The sequence below is a fragment of the Lissotriton vulgaris genome, chromosome 5, assembly GCF_964263255.1.
Source record: "Lissotriton vulgaris chromosome 5, aLisVul1.2, whole genome shotgun sequence".
Lineage (NCBI taxonomy): Eukaryota > Metazoa > Chordata > Amphibia > Caudata > Salamandridae > Lissotriton > Lissotriton vulgaris.
Window position 1 is genome coordinate 882,395,160 of NC_141693.1, and position 17,124 is coordinate 882,412,283.

At 47.0% G+C, this 17,124-nt stretch overlaps 1 protein-coding gene across 2 annotated transcripts in view; it reads left to right on the forward strand.

The window, feature by feature from the left end:
• Positions 1–17,124, forward strand: part of TNKS2 (tankyrase 2) — a 691,336-nt gene that overhangs the window by 185,023 nt on the left and 489,189 nt on the right. For both annotated transcript variants that reach the window (XM_086922459.1, XM_086922461.1), the window contains exon 14: positions 14,770–14,915. In XM_086922459.1, the coding sequence (XP_086778585.1) occupies positions 14,770–14,915 (146 nt within the window). The remainder of the gene's footprint in view (positions 1–14,769; positions 14,916–17,124) is intronic.

Below are 17,124 nucleotides of genomic sequence, written 5' to 3' on the forward strand. Positions count from 1 at the left end.
GCTGGCGTCTCCTCCTTCCCCTCCTGGGGCGTCGGAGGATCCCTTGCCTCACGCGGGGCCCTCTGCTGTGTGCCGACTGGTTCGGATCCAGGCTTGGAGGATGTGGTGCTGTTGGGGTGCAGCCCCCCTGGGGTCCCACCTTTAGGCCACGGTGCCTCTGCCTCACCACAAACTCCCAGAGGAGTCCCTGTGGTGCCACGGGAGGTCACCCGGGCTCGGGTCGCATCCCCGAGCCCCGCTCGGCCCTCCTGTGCAGGCGAAGGCCTCGTCCAAGGTAGCGCCACAGGGGTCGGTGACCTCTCCTCGTCCCGCTCTGGGTCGAGGTGGAGAGGGGACTCCTCGCCCCCCTCCGGTCCCTTCTCGTCCCTACCCGCGGCCGGCTGCCTCGTCGGAGGGCGAGTCGGTGGTGAATTCGTCCCTGGCGCCGCCGCATGGGTCGCCGGACCGCCTCCGCAACATTCTGGGCTGATGCTGCCGGAGGGCTTCGTGTCACTCCCCCGGTCCCTCTTGTTCCTCCACGCGGGTGGCTTCCTAGACTGAGGTCGAGTCGGCGCCGCCCATTGGCTACTTCGGCTCCACTCCGCTCCCCGGCGCGGTGCGACTTGAAGGAGCCCTATCCGGCGTCTTTCGGCACCGGATAGTGCTGGCGTCCTGCCTCAGGGTGCGGACTCTACGGCTCTGCTCAGAGGTTGCGCCGCAGATTCGTCTTTGGATGCTCCCTCTTCTCTGGAGGCTGGCTGCATATTTGTATCCTCCTCCCCGAAGACTGTCCGCTGTGTGGTGTATTTTTCGCCGGCGTCGTCGAAGGGTGGCTCCCCGCCTTTTCTGAGGCCAAGGTGCTCGTCTGAGAAGCGGCAGGTCCCCTATTCTTCAGTGCCTTCTGGCTTTTGCCCGTCCCGCTGGCCTTCGGGGACGGCCGCCTTAGTCTGCAGCCGTTGCGCACGGAGGAACATGCTTTCCTCTCTGCAGGCCCCTACGGAGGCGGGTGCGGCCTTCGCTCACGTGGTGTCCACGGCTGTGGGCATTCTGCGCATGGGGGACCCGTTTGCTCATTTCTCGGTGGACCATCTCTTGGAGGTTCTCCACCAGGGCTCTGGTGGGAGGGAGATCTTGCTCCCCTTTGAGGGTTTGCTCCTTTCTTCCCTGACAGGGGTTTGGAGGTGTCCCGCCTCGGGGATCTGGTGCCCTAACACTTTCTGCACCGACACCTTCCGGCACCGCGTGACACGGTGTGCCTCTCCCTCCACCCCTCTGCTGCCAGTCCACTTTTGCGGACCGCTTTTCCCTCCCTGCTGCCACTGTTGACTCTGCCGTCCCTGGAGGAGGAGGGTGGCTGTCTATGTATTGGCAGGGTGGTTGCTCAGGGCTCTGCTCTGTTCGTCTTTCTTTCCTGCCCTTGGACACTGCAGTGTTGCACGGTTTCCTACGGGGTTTTCCCTTTTTGTATACTTTTTCGCACACTGTTCCCACGCTCCCACAGTTTTTTGTCTGGTGGCTCCGCGTTGTGGCGCGGAAAAGTTCTCCGAAGAAAACTGACGTAGGCGCGCCGGGGTGGGGCTTATGTGACCTCGCGGATGTCACGTGGGAGGATGACGCTTAGACGGAGTCGCGTGATGTCGCCCTCCCACGGCGCGCAGGGATGCTGTGGCAAAAAGTTTCCGGATCCAGTCTCGCGCCTGGGGATAATTCTATGTGAAGGAATCTGCGGTTAGACTCGTCTCTACCAGATACATCATTACCGGAGGTAAGTAACTCGTACATCAGTTCTTGTATAGCGCAACATGCAACCTTGGGGGTTTACAGGGGCTGGGGTTCTGTGAGCCTTGGCTTGACAGCCATGTCATGAGATACTTTGTGAAATCTTCCAGTGGGGGTGTGGTTTGCAAGTGGAGGGGAAGGCCGTTTCAGGATGTGGCTGAGAGAAAGGAGAAGGAACAATGAAGATGATGACGATGCTGATGACAATGCTGATAGGGAGGAAGGTGAAATCCCAGACAGTCAAACTGACACTAATGAATGGGACAATTATCCTATTCCTCCACCTTCACCCCCAGGACCGCAACCACTGCATTCTCCACCGGAGGATATTGGTGGAATTCACACACTCATGGAAAGAGCAGCCAAGCGTTTCAAACTGCCAGTGACTGTTAAGCAGTCTGACTGCTTTCTGTACGATTTTTAAAGAACAGTCCAGAAAAACAGGGATGGCAATACTTATCGTGGACTAAATGTGGGGGGGAAGGAGTGAAAATAATGAAGACACCAGCTATTGTCACTGCAGTTCTTCCTAGAAATAAGAAATAGAAGGCACCAGAAGTCTCGCCTTCTTGTCTTTTAGGACATAAGAAACCAGATTTGGTGACTTACCCATACTGCACAACGCGGATCTAAAAATCTTCCATCCCAATCTCTACTCCGCCTGACAGAGAGGGCAGGTGTCTCGATAATATTGGGAAGAGATTTCCTGTAATGTTAGGTACCACTTTTCGTGCAGCAAATTTTCTGGCTATTCTGGGAAGATATGATCGCCAGATGTGGTTGGACATCGCCATATACCTGGATGTCTTGCCGGAAGACTAAAAATAAGCGCCTACCAAGATTTTACGTGAAGGGGAAAGGTCGTCATCAGGGATCATAGACTGTGCAAGGGACATTGCCTCCTTAGGATTACTGCAATTAGCAGGGTCAGCTATACATAGACGTTGGGGCTGGCTCAATGCTACATCATACGGACTGGGCGTTCAAACCAAAATGTTATATATGCCCTTCGACTGTGATACTCTATTTGGTAAACACGTCGATGACGCCCTACAGGCAATCCAAGCAGATACTGAGATACCTAGATCCCTAGGAAATGTTCAGTTTCGTGCAAAACCCTTTCACAGAGCTCGTGGTCAAGGAGCATATTCATATCGTGGAGGATACGAAGGTATCGACCACAATACTAACAGCAGCCCTTTTGGCTGGCCTATCAACCGCACCAGCCCCATTTAGCACCAGCAACCCTATTCCAAGCAGCAACCGCGAAGAAGACAGTCTGCTTCTGTCTCCTGTTGAACCCATTCTCAAGCAAATGAACATTCAGCAATGGTAATTTCAGATCCAGGAAGGTACAGGGCAGATCCTTGGTCCTCCACTACCAAAAAGGAAGCTGTCCTTTCAAGAAGCACTAGACAGCCCTATGCCTCAAAACAGGAAGATGGACAGAGCCACCAGTCCTACACATCTGCCTCTACCACCACCTCCACTTCCCCACAGCCATCTCGATCCCTTCTTTACCTATTACAGCACATGCTACACCTCCAGGGTCACCAGGTACAGATGATGGGGAGTTACAAGGTCCATTAAGGGATACAGACCCATGGGATGCATACAACACTGATCCCTTTCCTCCTAATGACCCAGATGTATATCCTGCTCATCCCTCCTCTCCAGAAGAGTCCACCTCTTTCCAGTTCATTGCAAGGACCGCTACATTTCACAATGTTGAGCTTCACAAAGATCCTTGGAACAGGAGTTTTTTGTTTGACACCTGTATTTCACAAATAGACACTTAATGTTTACCCATGATTCCTGGAATTGATGAAGCATACACCAATTTTAAAAGAGCCAGTCCTTGCCAGAGTTATCAGCCCATTGGTGGACAACAAATACCAGGCAGCCCCTTCTGGCCCACTTTTTTCATCAGGGGTCAAGTTCCACCAACATAAAATAACTTGCAATTGTAAAACGCAAGTATCACCCAAGGGTATCAAGCTGCTGAATAACCGATGTTAGTTACCTAACTCAGTGGTACTCATTTTATCGACCACAGAAGGATGAAATGCTGAGTGGACCCGCCTTGATTTGGACCTGTGACCATGAGATCAAACACAGGCCCCACCAGTGGACACATTAGAAAGTTAGTGGATAGGTGCTGCTGGGAAAAGAGTTGCAGCACAGGCCACTAATCATTGGTGAATTGCTAATTCTCAAGCCCTTCTGGCCTGTTATGACAGTATCCATTAGCATGAGATGGAGGAACTGCTGCAGTACCTCCCCGAGGAACACAGCAAAAGGGGACAACAAATTGTCACAGAAGGTAAGGCCATCCTCAACAACTCCATCCAATGTGAACTACATGCTGCGGATACATCTGCTAGTAATGTGAATAACCTCATGCTCCTTGGACGACATGCATGGCTTAGGTGTTTCAGTTTCAAACCAGGAGTCCAAAGTGCAGTACTCTATATGTCTTTTTGGGCCACAAATAGACTCTTCACTAGATAAAATGAAAACGAACATGAGATGCAGCTAAAGCCATGGGAGCCTATTGGACCACAGCTTCCAGGGGGGTCCTTTCGTCGCCCAGGCTACAGAGGTACATACAACTCCACCACTTCAGACTCCTTCCCCTCTCACCAAAACGAGGCCTGTTCACCTACAGTAAAGGCTCATTTGGGGGTTCCTTCAAAGACAGAAACAAGGGAAGGGGCAGGGGTGCCTCAAAACGTGGAGCAATATCCACTGCTAAGCAGTGGCTACCCGATCCTCCCCCCTCAAACAATCCATACCTGTCAGGGGCAGACACCTTTTCCACCTAAACTGGAAATCCATCACCACAGGCCAATGTGTACTAGCCATTATCCAACATTGCTATTGCCCTAAGCTCATTTCTATATCACCCAATAGCCCTCCTCGCTCCCACAGGTTGTCGCAAGATAATGTAACACTTCTCAAACAAGAAGTCAAAGCCCTCCTCTAAGGGGCTGTAGAACCTGTCTCACTTAAACAGCAGGCACTAGGAGCATACTCTGTCTTTTCTCATTCCCAAAAAAGACGGGTCACTAAGACCAATCTTAGATCTCAGATCCCTGAACCAATACACCCTCTCAGAACATTTCCATATGGTTATTCTACAGGGTGTTATTCCACACCTTCAGCAGGGTGATTTTGCCTACACTACACCTAAAGGACGTCTACTTTCATATACCAATGCACCCCATATATCCAAGTTTCATCATAGCAGGCAAACGTTACCAATTCAAAGTTCTCCGATTCGGGGTGAACTCAGCACATCGCGTTTTTCACAAAATGCTTGGCAGTAGTTGCAACACATCATCGCTGATAAAACTTTTATGTATTTCCATACCTGGACAATTGGCTCATCAAAGCCAGTACCCACCTTCAGTGTCAACATTTCACGCAATTGAAAGTCAATCTACTTCATAGACTAGGCTTCACAATAAATGTTCCCAAGTCTCACCTTCAGCCTCTCCAAATTCAACCTTACCTAGGGGCCATCCTCAACAGTTTTGATTAGCTTATCCCAATCCTTCTCGAGTTCAGAACTTTCAGTTGCCTCCACCACAGTTCCAGCCAATAAAACTCTCACAGTTCGGTCAGTGATGCGTCTGCTAGAAATTAAGGCCTTTTGTATTGTCATACTTCCCCACGCCAGATTGCAAATGTGCCTCCTGCAGCAATGTCTAGCTCGCTCAATCTCCAGGTCATCTAGAGGATATAACGTTGATAGACAGCCACACTCTCCGTTCTCTGAAATGGTAGAACGCCAACAACCTTCTACAAGGGTGGCATTTTCTGTACTCCATTCCCTGACTCACTCTAAAAGATGCATCGGAGACAGGTTGAGGTGCTCATCTACAGGACCTCACAGTACAAAATCTGTCAAATGCCAAACATCAATCCCTACACATCAACTCCTTGGAGCCTCAAGTGATCTTCCTTGCGCTAAAAGCTTTCCTTACTCCTCTATCTCACAAGGTTGTCTGAGTTTGTACAGACAATATAACAGCCATATTTTATTTACAAAAACAGAGGGGGGACACGGTCCTCTCAACTACCACAGCTTTTTCATACCATATTGAACCGTGCTCCTCACCACTACATTCATCCCTTGGGGAAATGTCTGCCAGGAGCAGACAGCGAGTTTGCAGAGCTCCTCAGTAGTATGCAGCAACATACCCACAAGTGGGACCTCCACCCACAAGTCCTTCTTCCGTACTTTCAAAAGGGGGGCTTTCCTGAAATAGACCTTCTCGCCACCGCCCAAAACACAAAATGCCCAAACTTAGACTCCACTCCCTCACCCACTACCCAAGGGCATCGCACTATGGATGAGCTTGTCGGGAGATATTTGCCTATGCTTTTCCACCTCTTTCTCTCATTCCCCTTCAGGTTTGGGGATTCAGGAAAACATCTCTCGCTATGAGTCTAGTAGCTCCCACTTGGGCACATCAGCTCTGGTTCCTAACACTGCTGCATCTCTAAGTGGTCTGCACGAGAAGCTCCCCAACAGGCAATTTGGCTCCTGAGATCATATAGTTCTGTTATCTTAATGTGCCTTAGCGGTGCCACCTAAAAACTGAACGGCCTTTGGTGTGCTTCTTGACTGGTTTCTGCCAGCCTGACACCTGAGACGCTGTTCTGACCTACTAGGGTGCGAGCCTTTTGCTCTCAGGAGACTCCGGACAAAATCCTATCTGGGAAGAGGATGTCACACCCCCTCCCACCGAATGACCGGCTGATTAGCCTTTCTAGGCCGGCAAGCTACAAAGAGCTGCCACCTTTGAAATGTGAATCTGGCTCCCCTCACAGGAGAGGGATCTGATCCCCTTTGTCCAGAGCCCTTTTGGCATCTGGACAGGTGGGATAATTAGCTAGTCAGGTAGGCTTTCCACCCCCAGGCTAATATCACTCCTAAGGTGACCTAAACTGAGGTCGACATGACTTTTCATAAATAGCCATCTTTGTGATGGCATACTTTGGAATTCGGGGACAGGATTATGCCAACTTCCCATAGGAAGTGGTCATAAAGGGGGTATGGTGGCCCTAAGGGTCAGCAGCCTATTGGCTACCACCCTACACTCCCCTTACACCCCTAAATTCAGTATTTAGGGGAGCCCCTGGCACCAGAAAACAGATCCTGCCAACCTGTAAGACGAAGAAGAATGAGAAGAGACACATTCTTCAAGAACAGAAGATCCAGCAACTTGCTTGTCGCCAATCCTGCCGGCCTGCCTGTTGCCTTCGCCAGTTGCACCAAGAGTCTACGGTCCTGCAACTTCTGAGTTCCCAAAGCCCAGGAAACCTAACAACAATTCACCTAACAATCAAGACCTCCTGAGAAGCAGTGGGCTTGCTTACTTGCATCCTGCAGGCATCGAAAGACCTGGGAGTAGACTCCGTGACCACAGAAACTAGATACCCGAAGACACCACTGCACTCTAAGCCCAGGTTGAATTGGGCCAATTGTGTAAGCGGGGTTCCCCAGCCTTTCAGAGACAGTCCAGTGTGGTAACACCTCTTGTGGACTCTCCAACATCGCCTTTAGCCTCTGCATTCAGGCCTCCCTTTACAGCAAGTGCTTCCGGTAAGAAAACCTGACGCCAAAGGACACCAATGCAGCCATTGCCCCTGGGCCATGGAGAAGAGGACCAAAGGTGTAGCATATGTTATGCCACACCTGTGATTTACACACAAATTTCACACAGTCTGCCATTGCAGGCTTTGTGAGATGGTGCAAACCATGAGTGAAAACATGACTCACTCCTGTGTGTCATGCCAAAGTCACTGCATCCAATATATGAAATTCACTCCTACAGGAGGCCTTTCAGCTCAAAGGCAGAGTGCATTATATTTTATGCGAGAAACTATCTTCATGAGCAGATATGCCCCTGTGATGTCTAGTTCACTAGTGTGCTGGCTGAGTGATCCAGTCCAGCCTGCCCCCACAGATGAGTTTTTGACCCCCTAGGAGGTGAGAGCCCTACTCTCAGAGGACAGAAACATTGCCTGCTCTGGGGATAGGTGTTATCACCCTCTACCCCAGGAAGGCTGGTAAATTAACATTCCAAGGCAGGGAGCTTCAAAGAGCCCACCTCTTTTGGTATGCAAATCTAGTTTCCCTCAGAGGTGAGGGGATGCCAAACCCCTGTCCAGGGCCCATTTGGCAGCAGGACAGGAGGTAAAATTAGCTATGCATGAGGCGTTGCACTGTTGGGCTGGACAAATGTCAAGGTGACAAAGGTGGATGTTAACGCAAATTTAGAAATGTCACCATCTTGTGTGTGTTGAAATTAGGAATTCTGGGACAATGTGATGCCTACTCCCCAAAGAAAGTGGCCATCTATGGGGTGTGATAGACCCCAAAAGTAAGCAGCACATTGGCTCCTACATGTCAGATCCGTTTCACCCCCCCCCCCCCTCCCCCCCTCAAGGATGGGGACGCCACGACCGACTGGAGCTGCACAACACCTACCCCTGGGGTAGTGCATTTCTTAGAGCAGCCAAGGCTTGTTGTGTCTGGTCACCAGCGTGGAGTAAAACCGACCTGCTCGTCAAGGAACTTCAGGGATAGTGAGACCAACATCAAGGGTGGCCCAGCTGTCCTTTTTGTCTCTCTGCAGCAGAACCAAAGACAAAAAGTGAATCTGCGACCGTGCCACCCGGCAACTAAAAGCATCTATGTATCCGCGCTCCAGAGCCCAAGTCAAAGGTAGGCCAACGGGGTCCCCAGACTCACAAGAACGAAGCTCACCCTTGGGTATGCCCAGACTGGACTTCCAGTAGCCGCCTGCAGGCGAGTTATTTTTTGTCAAGGGAGATGGCAAACCACTCCTTTTCTACTGGTATGCCTCCTGAAAGGGAATGATTTCACATAAGCTCTTTTCACAAACAATATAAAGTAAGGAGGGGTAATACTCTTGATTTTAACTTTCCCCCTCCTAGGACTGTACTCGCACTGCCCTTCCACAACACCACGCTCTACTTCATTCCCTTTGTCAATTCAGAAGCTCCAAAAGATTTGATTTTGCTTTAATTTGTAGAGCGCATGACTATCCAACACAAGCTTCTCAGCCCAGTAGGCAAACTGTTGCGAAACAAAATCCAGATTAGTGAACAGCCAGATCCTACATGATGAAAAGAACCAATTCTTCAGTTATTTTATAAAAGAAGATTCGCTGGTCGAAAGTTACAGCCCTAGAGGGAGAGAATTCCAGTGCTTCGAGACCTAAGAGTAAAAGGAACATCCTCCTTCTCTGGATTCCACGACTCTGGGTGTCAAGGCCAATCTACAATTGTAGGGCTTCAGTGTTCTTGTAGAAGTGTAAGATGTAATCAGTTGTTTCACTCAAGAAGATAGGGCTTGTATTGGAGAAGGGACCTAAAGGTGACCCGCACAAGTTCAAATTGCATGTGCTTTCCAACAGGGAACCAGTGGAGATCAGTCAGATAAGTGGAAGATGCCTGTCCTGTGGGGTTTCATAGGAGACGTGCAGCCACATTTTATATGATCTGCAGTTCAGTTATAACAAGACTTGAGTAACACCTAAATAGAGAGCATTTCTGTTGTGCAGGTGATAAGTAATCATCTCCTGTACCAATATTTTCTGTGTGGATGGGAGAAAGAGTCCATAAGATGTTCCTCAAAGTCATCACAAGGCTGAAACAGTAAGTAGGGCGAGCTGACGTAGCTTGCAATGCGAAGCATTGCAAGCTGTCAGCGAAGACAACTAATGTTGCCCGTATTTGGGAGAGTGGACACGAGAGGGGCACGAGCGCAGACGCGGATTTCACCTCGTGGGCGCGCACGTCGCCTTGCCCCTCTCGTGTCTCATTCCCTTGCGCAAACACACTCCACAGTCACGCATGCGCACATACCCAGCCACACACACTGCATACACACACTGCATACACACACGCAGACCCACGCGCACACACGCAGACCCACGCGCACACACACAGGCACATTCGAACAGACACACACGCGTACACCCCCCTCCCCTCCCACTCACCGGGCTCTTTCGGCGTGTCTCCTCTGCAGCGCTGGTCGGAGTCGGCCGGCTTCACTGCTTCCTCGGCGGCGGCGGGCGGAACTTCCTGCTGGATTGCAGGCCCCGCCCCTGTCTCGGCCAAAAGTGCCTGACTTCCGGTTTTCACGGAGCAGGGCTGCGGCGGTGATTTCTTTTAGGGGCAACAGCGGTAGGCACCCTCGAATTCGCAATGCAATATTAGTATTGGCAAAAATGTGTAACGAGTCGCCACAATAATAGTATTTATTTAAAACGTAACCTACCTGCATCTCAGAAGGGTTGTGTTCTTTTCCCTTTGCCTGTCTGTGCACGTTCAAGAAGTCTCTTTTGATCTATCTCACTGGCAGGAAGGAGCCTGGGCTCAAGGGCCGGATTGTGATTGCGTAACATGAAGTTAATAAACAACAAGCAAGTGTCTAGGGGGGGGGGGGCGGGGTGAGGGCTCGCCTCATGGTTTGGACCCTATGCAACACACACTCCACACAATACCACTCAGTGCCACAATTATATGCTACATAATTACACTGCACTCAATGCAACATACACTCCAAACAATACCACTCAGTGCCACATAATTACACGCCACACAATTACACTCTACTGAATACATCATACACTCCACATAATTACACGCCACATAATTACACTGCACTCAACGCAACATACACTCCCAATACCACTGTCACATAATTACACGCCACATAATTATACTCTACTGAATGCAACACACTCCACACAATACCACTCAGTGCCACATAATTATGCTTCATAACTACATTGCACTCAACGCAACATACACTCCAAATACCACTCAGTGCCACATAGTTACACTGCGCTCAATGCAACATACACTCCAAATACCACTCAGTGCCACATAATTACACGCCACATAATTACACTCTACTGATTAGACTGCGCTCAATGCAACATACACTCCAAATACCACTCGGTGCCACATAATTACACGCCACATAATTACACTCTACTGATTAGACTGCGCTCAATGCAACATACACTCCAAATACAGTTCAGTGCCACATAATTACACACCACATAATTACACTGCACTCAATGCAACATACACTCCATATACAACTCAGTGCCACATAATTACACACCACATAATTACACTGCACTCAATGCAACATACACTCCAAATACAACTCAGTGCCACATAATTACACGCCACATAATTACACTGCACTCAATGCAACATGCACTCCAAATATCACTCAGTGCCACATAATTACACTGCACTCAATGCAACATACACTCCAAATACCACTCAGTGCCACATAATTACATGCCACATAGTTACATTGCACTCAATGCAAAATACACTCCGAATACCACTCAGTGCCACATAATTACACGCCACATAATTACACTCTACTGATTAGACTGCGCTCAATGCAACATACACTCCAAATACCACTCAGTGCCACATAATTACACGCCACATAATTACTCTACTGATTAGACTGCGCTCAATGCAACATACACTCCAAATACAGTTCAGTGCCACATAATTACACACCACATAATTACACTGCACTCAATGCAACATACACTCCATATACAACTCAGTGCCACATAATTACACACCACATAATTACACTCTACTGATTAGACTGCGCTCAATGCAACATACAATACACTCCAAATACCACTCAGTGCCACATAATTACACGCCACATAATTACTCTACTGAATAGACTGCGCTCAATGCAACATACACTCCAAATACCACTCAGTGCCACATAATTACACGCCACATAATTACACTCTACTGATTAGACTGCGCTCAATGCAACATACACTCCAAATACAGTTCAGTGCCACATAATTACACACCACATAATTACACTGCACTCAATGCAACATACACTCCAAATACAACTCAGTGCCACATAATTACACACCACATAATTACACTGCACTCAATGCAACATACACTCCAAATACAACTCAGTGCCACATAATTACATGCCACATAATTACACTGCACTCAATGCAACATGCACTCCAAATACCACTCAGTGCCACATAATTACACGCCACATAATTACACTGCACTCAACATCTAAGTCACGTAAATACAACACATATTGCATTACAAATGCTATAGGTGTCACATTTGCGAGAGTTAAAACTATTGGCATTGTAAATGACAAAGCTATTAATTTTGGTATTTTCAAAACCAACAGATAAATATAAAATTTGTCATTTACAATACCAACAGCTCAAACTTTCCTAATGCGAGACCTATTGCATTGCAAATGCTTGTTTTATAATGTCTACTTTTGCTGGGCAACGGGCCAAGAGTGTCTTGCCATCAGGCCAAAGCCCAAAACTCGATTGGTGCCCATTACGGAGGAGAGGCAGCTTCTTAGCTTCTTAGCTTCCAAGCGTTGTTGCCCTAGTCCGTAGATAGTGAAATGACCAGCTGAGCTTCGTCTGTATAGGAGACCTGGGTAAAGCCGAAAGGTTGCACAATATCAGCTACATAGACATTCAAAAGCGCTTAGCTTAATGAGAATACAGATGAAACTGGCATGCCAGCGGGAAGGTATTGTAATAGAGGGGCTTCTTGGAGACTTAGAGACCTCTGTCTTGAAAAAATGAGGCAAGCCAAACTGCTAATTCTGCAGACATGGAGTCTACCTAGAACAATCTTAGGAGACCATGTCAAAAACAGCACTCAAATCAAGAAAGGTTCTAATCACTGTTAAGGGTACCTCTCAGTTCTTCTGACACAGCGAGTCGTGCTGACTTTGTGCTTTAGTGACGGCGAAACACGACTGACAGAAATGATGATTATTCTCTTCAATGCAATATGGTAGTTGATGATTAATATGCCTCTCTAGGGTCCTAGTAGGTAGAGAGAGGAGAGAAATGTTAGTTTTTCATAGACGCCTAGGCTGATGGTTTTTTCAGGAGTGGTTTTACCACTGCACGTTTTCACTCATTTGAGAACACGGCTGTGGAAACTAAGAGATTAGGATGCTCTCTTGGGGCTGGGTAAACAACAGAGGCAGCCTTTGGGATGGCATGAGGTGGAGGGGTCCAGGGAGGGGGTGGGGGCGGTATGCTTTTGGCCATTCCCCAAGGGAAGACTTGTTCCTTTTGGCTGGGTGGCTCCGACCCCTATTTTTTCTGGCTCCATGCCTTCCCATGCTCTGGCCTTACACCTATAATAGTCACAGATAGAACCATCCCACCTGTCAACTTTGGAGCCGGTCTTGCCAGCGTCTCAGATTCATGTTTGGCACCACCATCAAAGCCTGTTGAAATTACTTAGATGCATAGAAGAAGTTAAGAGCTTGCCTTGAAAAACACTTTCTTCCTAGTGCCTAGACATTTGCCCAGATCAAGGAGTTATGCAGTCCTGACCCCATAACCATGCTGTATGAGCATTAAGGGTGCACAAAAGATGCAGATTCTGAGGATGACAATCTACATCCTCCTTACTCAGGTGCAGACCTTTGTCCTTACTGAGGTCTAGGTACATTTGTAAAGAAGACATCCCTTACATTTCTGGGCCCGATACAAGACATGGCCTCCTTTACCACAATAATATGTAGAACAATGGAAACTTTGCTTTCTGAGGAACCAAACACCAACATTTTGTTAGAAATCTTGCAAACTACTTGGTTATATGGAGAGCCCTTCCGCCCTTCCTCACATTTTTTTTCTTTTGTTTTTATATAGTGCAATAGTGCAAACTAGTCCTGAAGGTATCGGAGCGCTTTACATGAGCACCAGTTAAGTTAGACACGTACATTTTTGTTGGGCGCAGGGAGATCAAGTGATTTGCCCAGAATCATAGGATGTTGAGCGTCCCTGCCGATACTCAAACCCGGTTCCCCAGCTCCAAGGACAACCGCCCTAGCCATTAGGCCATATCCTCTCCCCTAACAAGGTGCTGCAATAATTGACTTGGCTTCCTAGTAAAAGCCCCTCTTGGCCCAGCAGTTTAAAGACGAATTGTTCAACTTTATAGGAAGGCAAATGTCTGGCACTAGAGACCATAATAGTTAGGGCTTTTTTCCATACTGAACCCCAATGCCTGTTCTATGGCTTCTTTAAACTGGGGGAAACTGGAAGCCATGGAATAGAAGGCTCTTGCATCAGTCAGTCTCACTCTTGTTCCAGCGAATACCACATGCCTGCTAGATGCTGTGCCCAAGCCTTATATAAATTGGCCAAGCTGACCTCTTTTTGGCTATGAACCATATAACAACTATTTTCTCTTCTCGTGTGCGGCTTGGATCCCATACATACTGTAACCTGGTCCGTGGGCATAACTGTTACACTGGGCATGCGCTCCACTGACTATACTTGGAGATGTCCAGCACTGCGATGGACAAGACCTTCAATGGCAAGTGACTTTTCAGAGAGAAGGCCAAACTCCTTCCTTCAACACTCAAGAAAAACAAGTCTGTGCCCCCTGCACCCCCCAAACAGCCCCTCCTTCCCCACTGGAACTGGCCTTATCCGCACAGTTCCATCAGCAATACACGCTTCCATCTTCCAGTCCATTCTTCTCAGAGGTGTAAACTGAGCTTCACCATTGGGTCTCAGCACTGTCAGTTCACAGTATCGCAATCCAAGCAGACTATCATGCCTCATTTAAAAAAAAAGTTTTTGCAATTTTGTGCCTTCACTGAGATGGTGGGATTGGATCTTTCTGTACTTGGATGGCTAGTTCAGATGGAGTCCTTGGCACTAGTTAAGGGGTATCTTGGGCACATAATGATTTCTCTGCACAACATGTGCTTTATCAATAGCGCCCAAATGTCCCACCTCCCAACACATAAATTGACCTCCATAGGTTTGATCTTAGGCATAACTGATGTAAACTAAATATAATATGTACTAAATTTTTAATTTTTAAAGTATAATCTTTTACAAACTGTTTGTAAACATTTAGTTTCATGTTTCCTATCCATAGAAACTATGTAATGCTGAAAGTGTTAACTGCAGGGATATCGAAGGACGTCAATCCACACCACTTCACTTTGCAGCTGGCTACAACAGAGTGTCTGTTGTAGAATATCTTCTTCAGAATGGAGCTGATGTACATGCAAAAGATAAAGGGTGAGCATGAAACATGTTTCAATGGTTTGATAAATAAAATTGATATGTCTTTTTGATATAACGTTTTATAAAGCTCCTCTTTTAGAACCATACTTCTCTATAGTTGTAGCCTTGATCTATAGTAGGCTACAACTCTCAATAGATTTAATTCCTCAGTATGGGTTATTCATATTTTGTGACATTTGTCCTTAAAGTGCATCAACTCTTCAAATTTTATCTTGAAAACCAGCAGTAATTTTGATTTTGTGATAGAAAAGTTATGTAATGCCCCACCGTGCCTAAGAAAGAATGCAAACATAACATAACACTATTTACAATAATCGGTTGCTTTGATTGTTGCTTCATAACACTTATAAACACCTCAGACTGCTGTGATTTAAATGACATAACACTCTTATACGTTGACATTATAGCTTAAGTATTTGGAAAGGTGTACAACAGTGTCTCCAAGAGCATTCTTTCAAGTTGCCACAAGCTGAAATTTGCACAAGTCATCGGGGCAATGTAATGCAACTTTGGATACACCTGAACTCCCAAAAAAAGCTACTGCATTATTTTTTAGGTGACATTGGCATGAACATGGAGATGACTTACTGTTAAACATGTGCCCCAATGGTCATTTATAAAAAGCACAGTTTTCTTGGTTGAGAAGTATCAACGGCTTGTAATGTTCATATAGACTAAAGGTTTCAGTAGCGATGTTCAGCTGTCTATTTCCACTTTGTGGAATTAGTGACACATAGCTGATCCAGGATGATGAAAAATGTACACTTAAACAAGCAGTAGCTCTAGGATGTACCTCCAGTTTTATCTCTTGGTGTATAGGAAGTGTTATTCTCTTTAAGTCCCGGCTGGTATTACACCAATCCAACAGAAAATCATGAACTGCGTCTTTGGTCCCACAATCTGCCGTTTCCTTCAGAGTCTGATAACGTTCCTTAGTGGAACTGCTAGCATTCCCAAGCTATTTTTTAGCTTTAAAATCTCCCCTTCGGTCTTCAATTTCTTAATAAGATCTAATTTATTTTCTCACCTTATTCCTTCTCGTATCCCTTCTCTGACTATCTGACCTTCCTTTTTGATGAGCCTTACTTGGGTTATTAAGTGAACTTTTCAATCGTTTATGTCTCTAAGGAAGTGTTATCAAAGGGTCAAATGTCTCCACAAGTGCAGACAGGGCACTGTTATGCCACCCCACCTTTTCTACAGCCCTGTTTTTGTCTGTCGATTTTGACAAAGGATTTACTGAATCCTTATTTGGAGGCCTTTCACTTAGGCTCTTTCCCTTTTCACTAATACCTAACAGTTGATCACAATTTTCTGTCCACCCTACTCTACTCTACTCTAATTTTTTAAACCATACAAACTTAATCGGGATGTTAACACCCAGTCCATAATATGTGATTATAGTATATTTGGAATATTCCTCTTTGCACTCAAGATTATTTAGAGAATTCCAGACAATGGTTGGCAGTGGAAGCAACTGCATCGCCTCGTTTTGGAACCATAATTGGAAGTCCCCTAATGTCATGATTTAAACAAAAATTGTTTTTGCTGTTTTATACTGAGCAAATGCGACCCAAAAGTATTGGAGCGCTTTACATGAACACCATTTACATTATGCAAGGACACATTCATTTTTTTATGGTGCTAGGATGTTAAGTGATTGCCCATAATCACAGGATTTTGAGCTGAGTGGAGACTCGAACCTGGTTCCCCAATTCCAAACTCATCAGCTCTGGGCGTTAATGCCACACCTTACGCAACTCAGAGCCGAATCCTTCTCTGCCTCAACAAGGTTGTGTCTTGATGCCGTACTGATGCACTCTGCCTCTGTTCATTCTGATTCAGACACAATTATGCCTCTGTCTTGAAGTCACAGTCCATCGCTTCACAAGGTTTCAGTCTGACCAGAGCCAACCAGTCCTTAGGTATGAAATGGGGATGAGGGTGGAGTATTTGTTTCAACATAAGGAGGATGGACATTTGTATCTTGGTTTCCAAATTGCAAGTGATTTGGGCACTCACTTTGCCTGCCATTTGATTGTGTTCTCCCCTGGACCACCAACAAAAGCGTGGTGATGAGGCATGTGGCAGAGGTTTTGGACTTGCAGTTGCCCATTATTTACAACCTGGACAAACGTAATTGTAGCCTTTACTTTCATTTATTGAGGCCCTGACTTACACTCCTATGGGCACATGGGCTAAG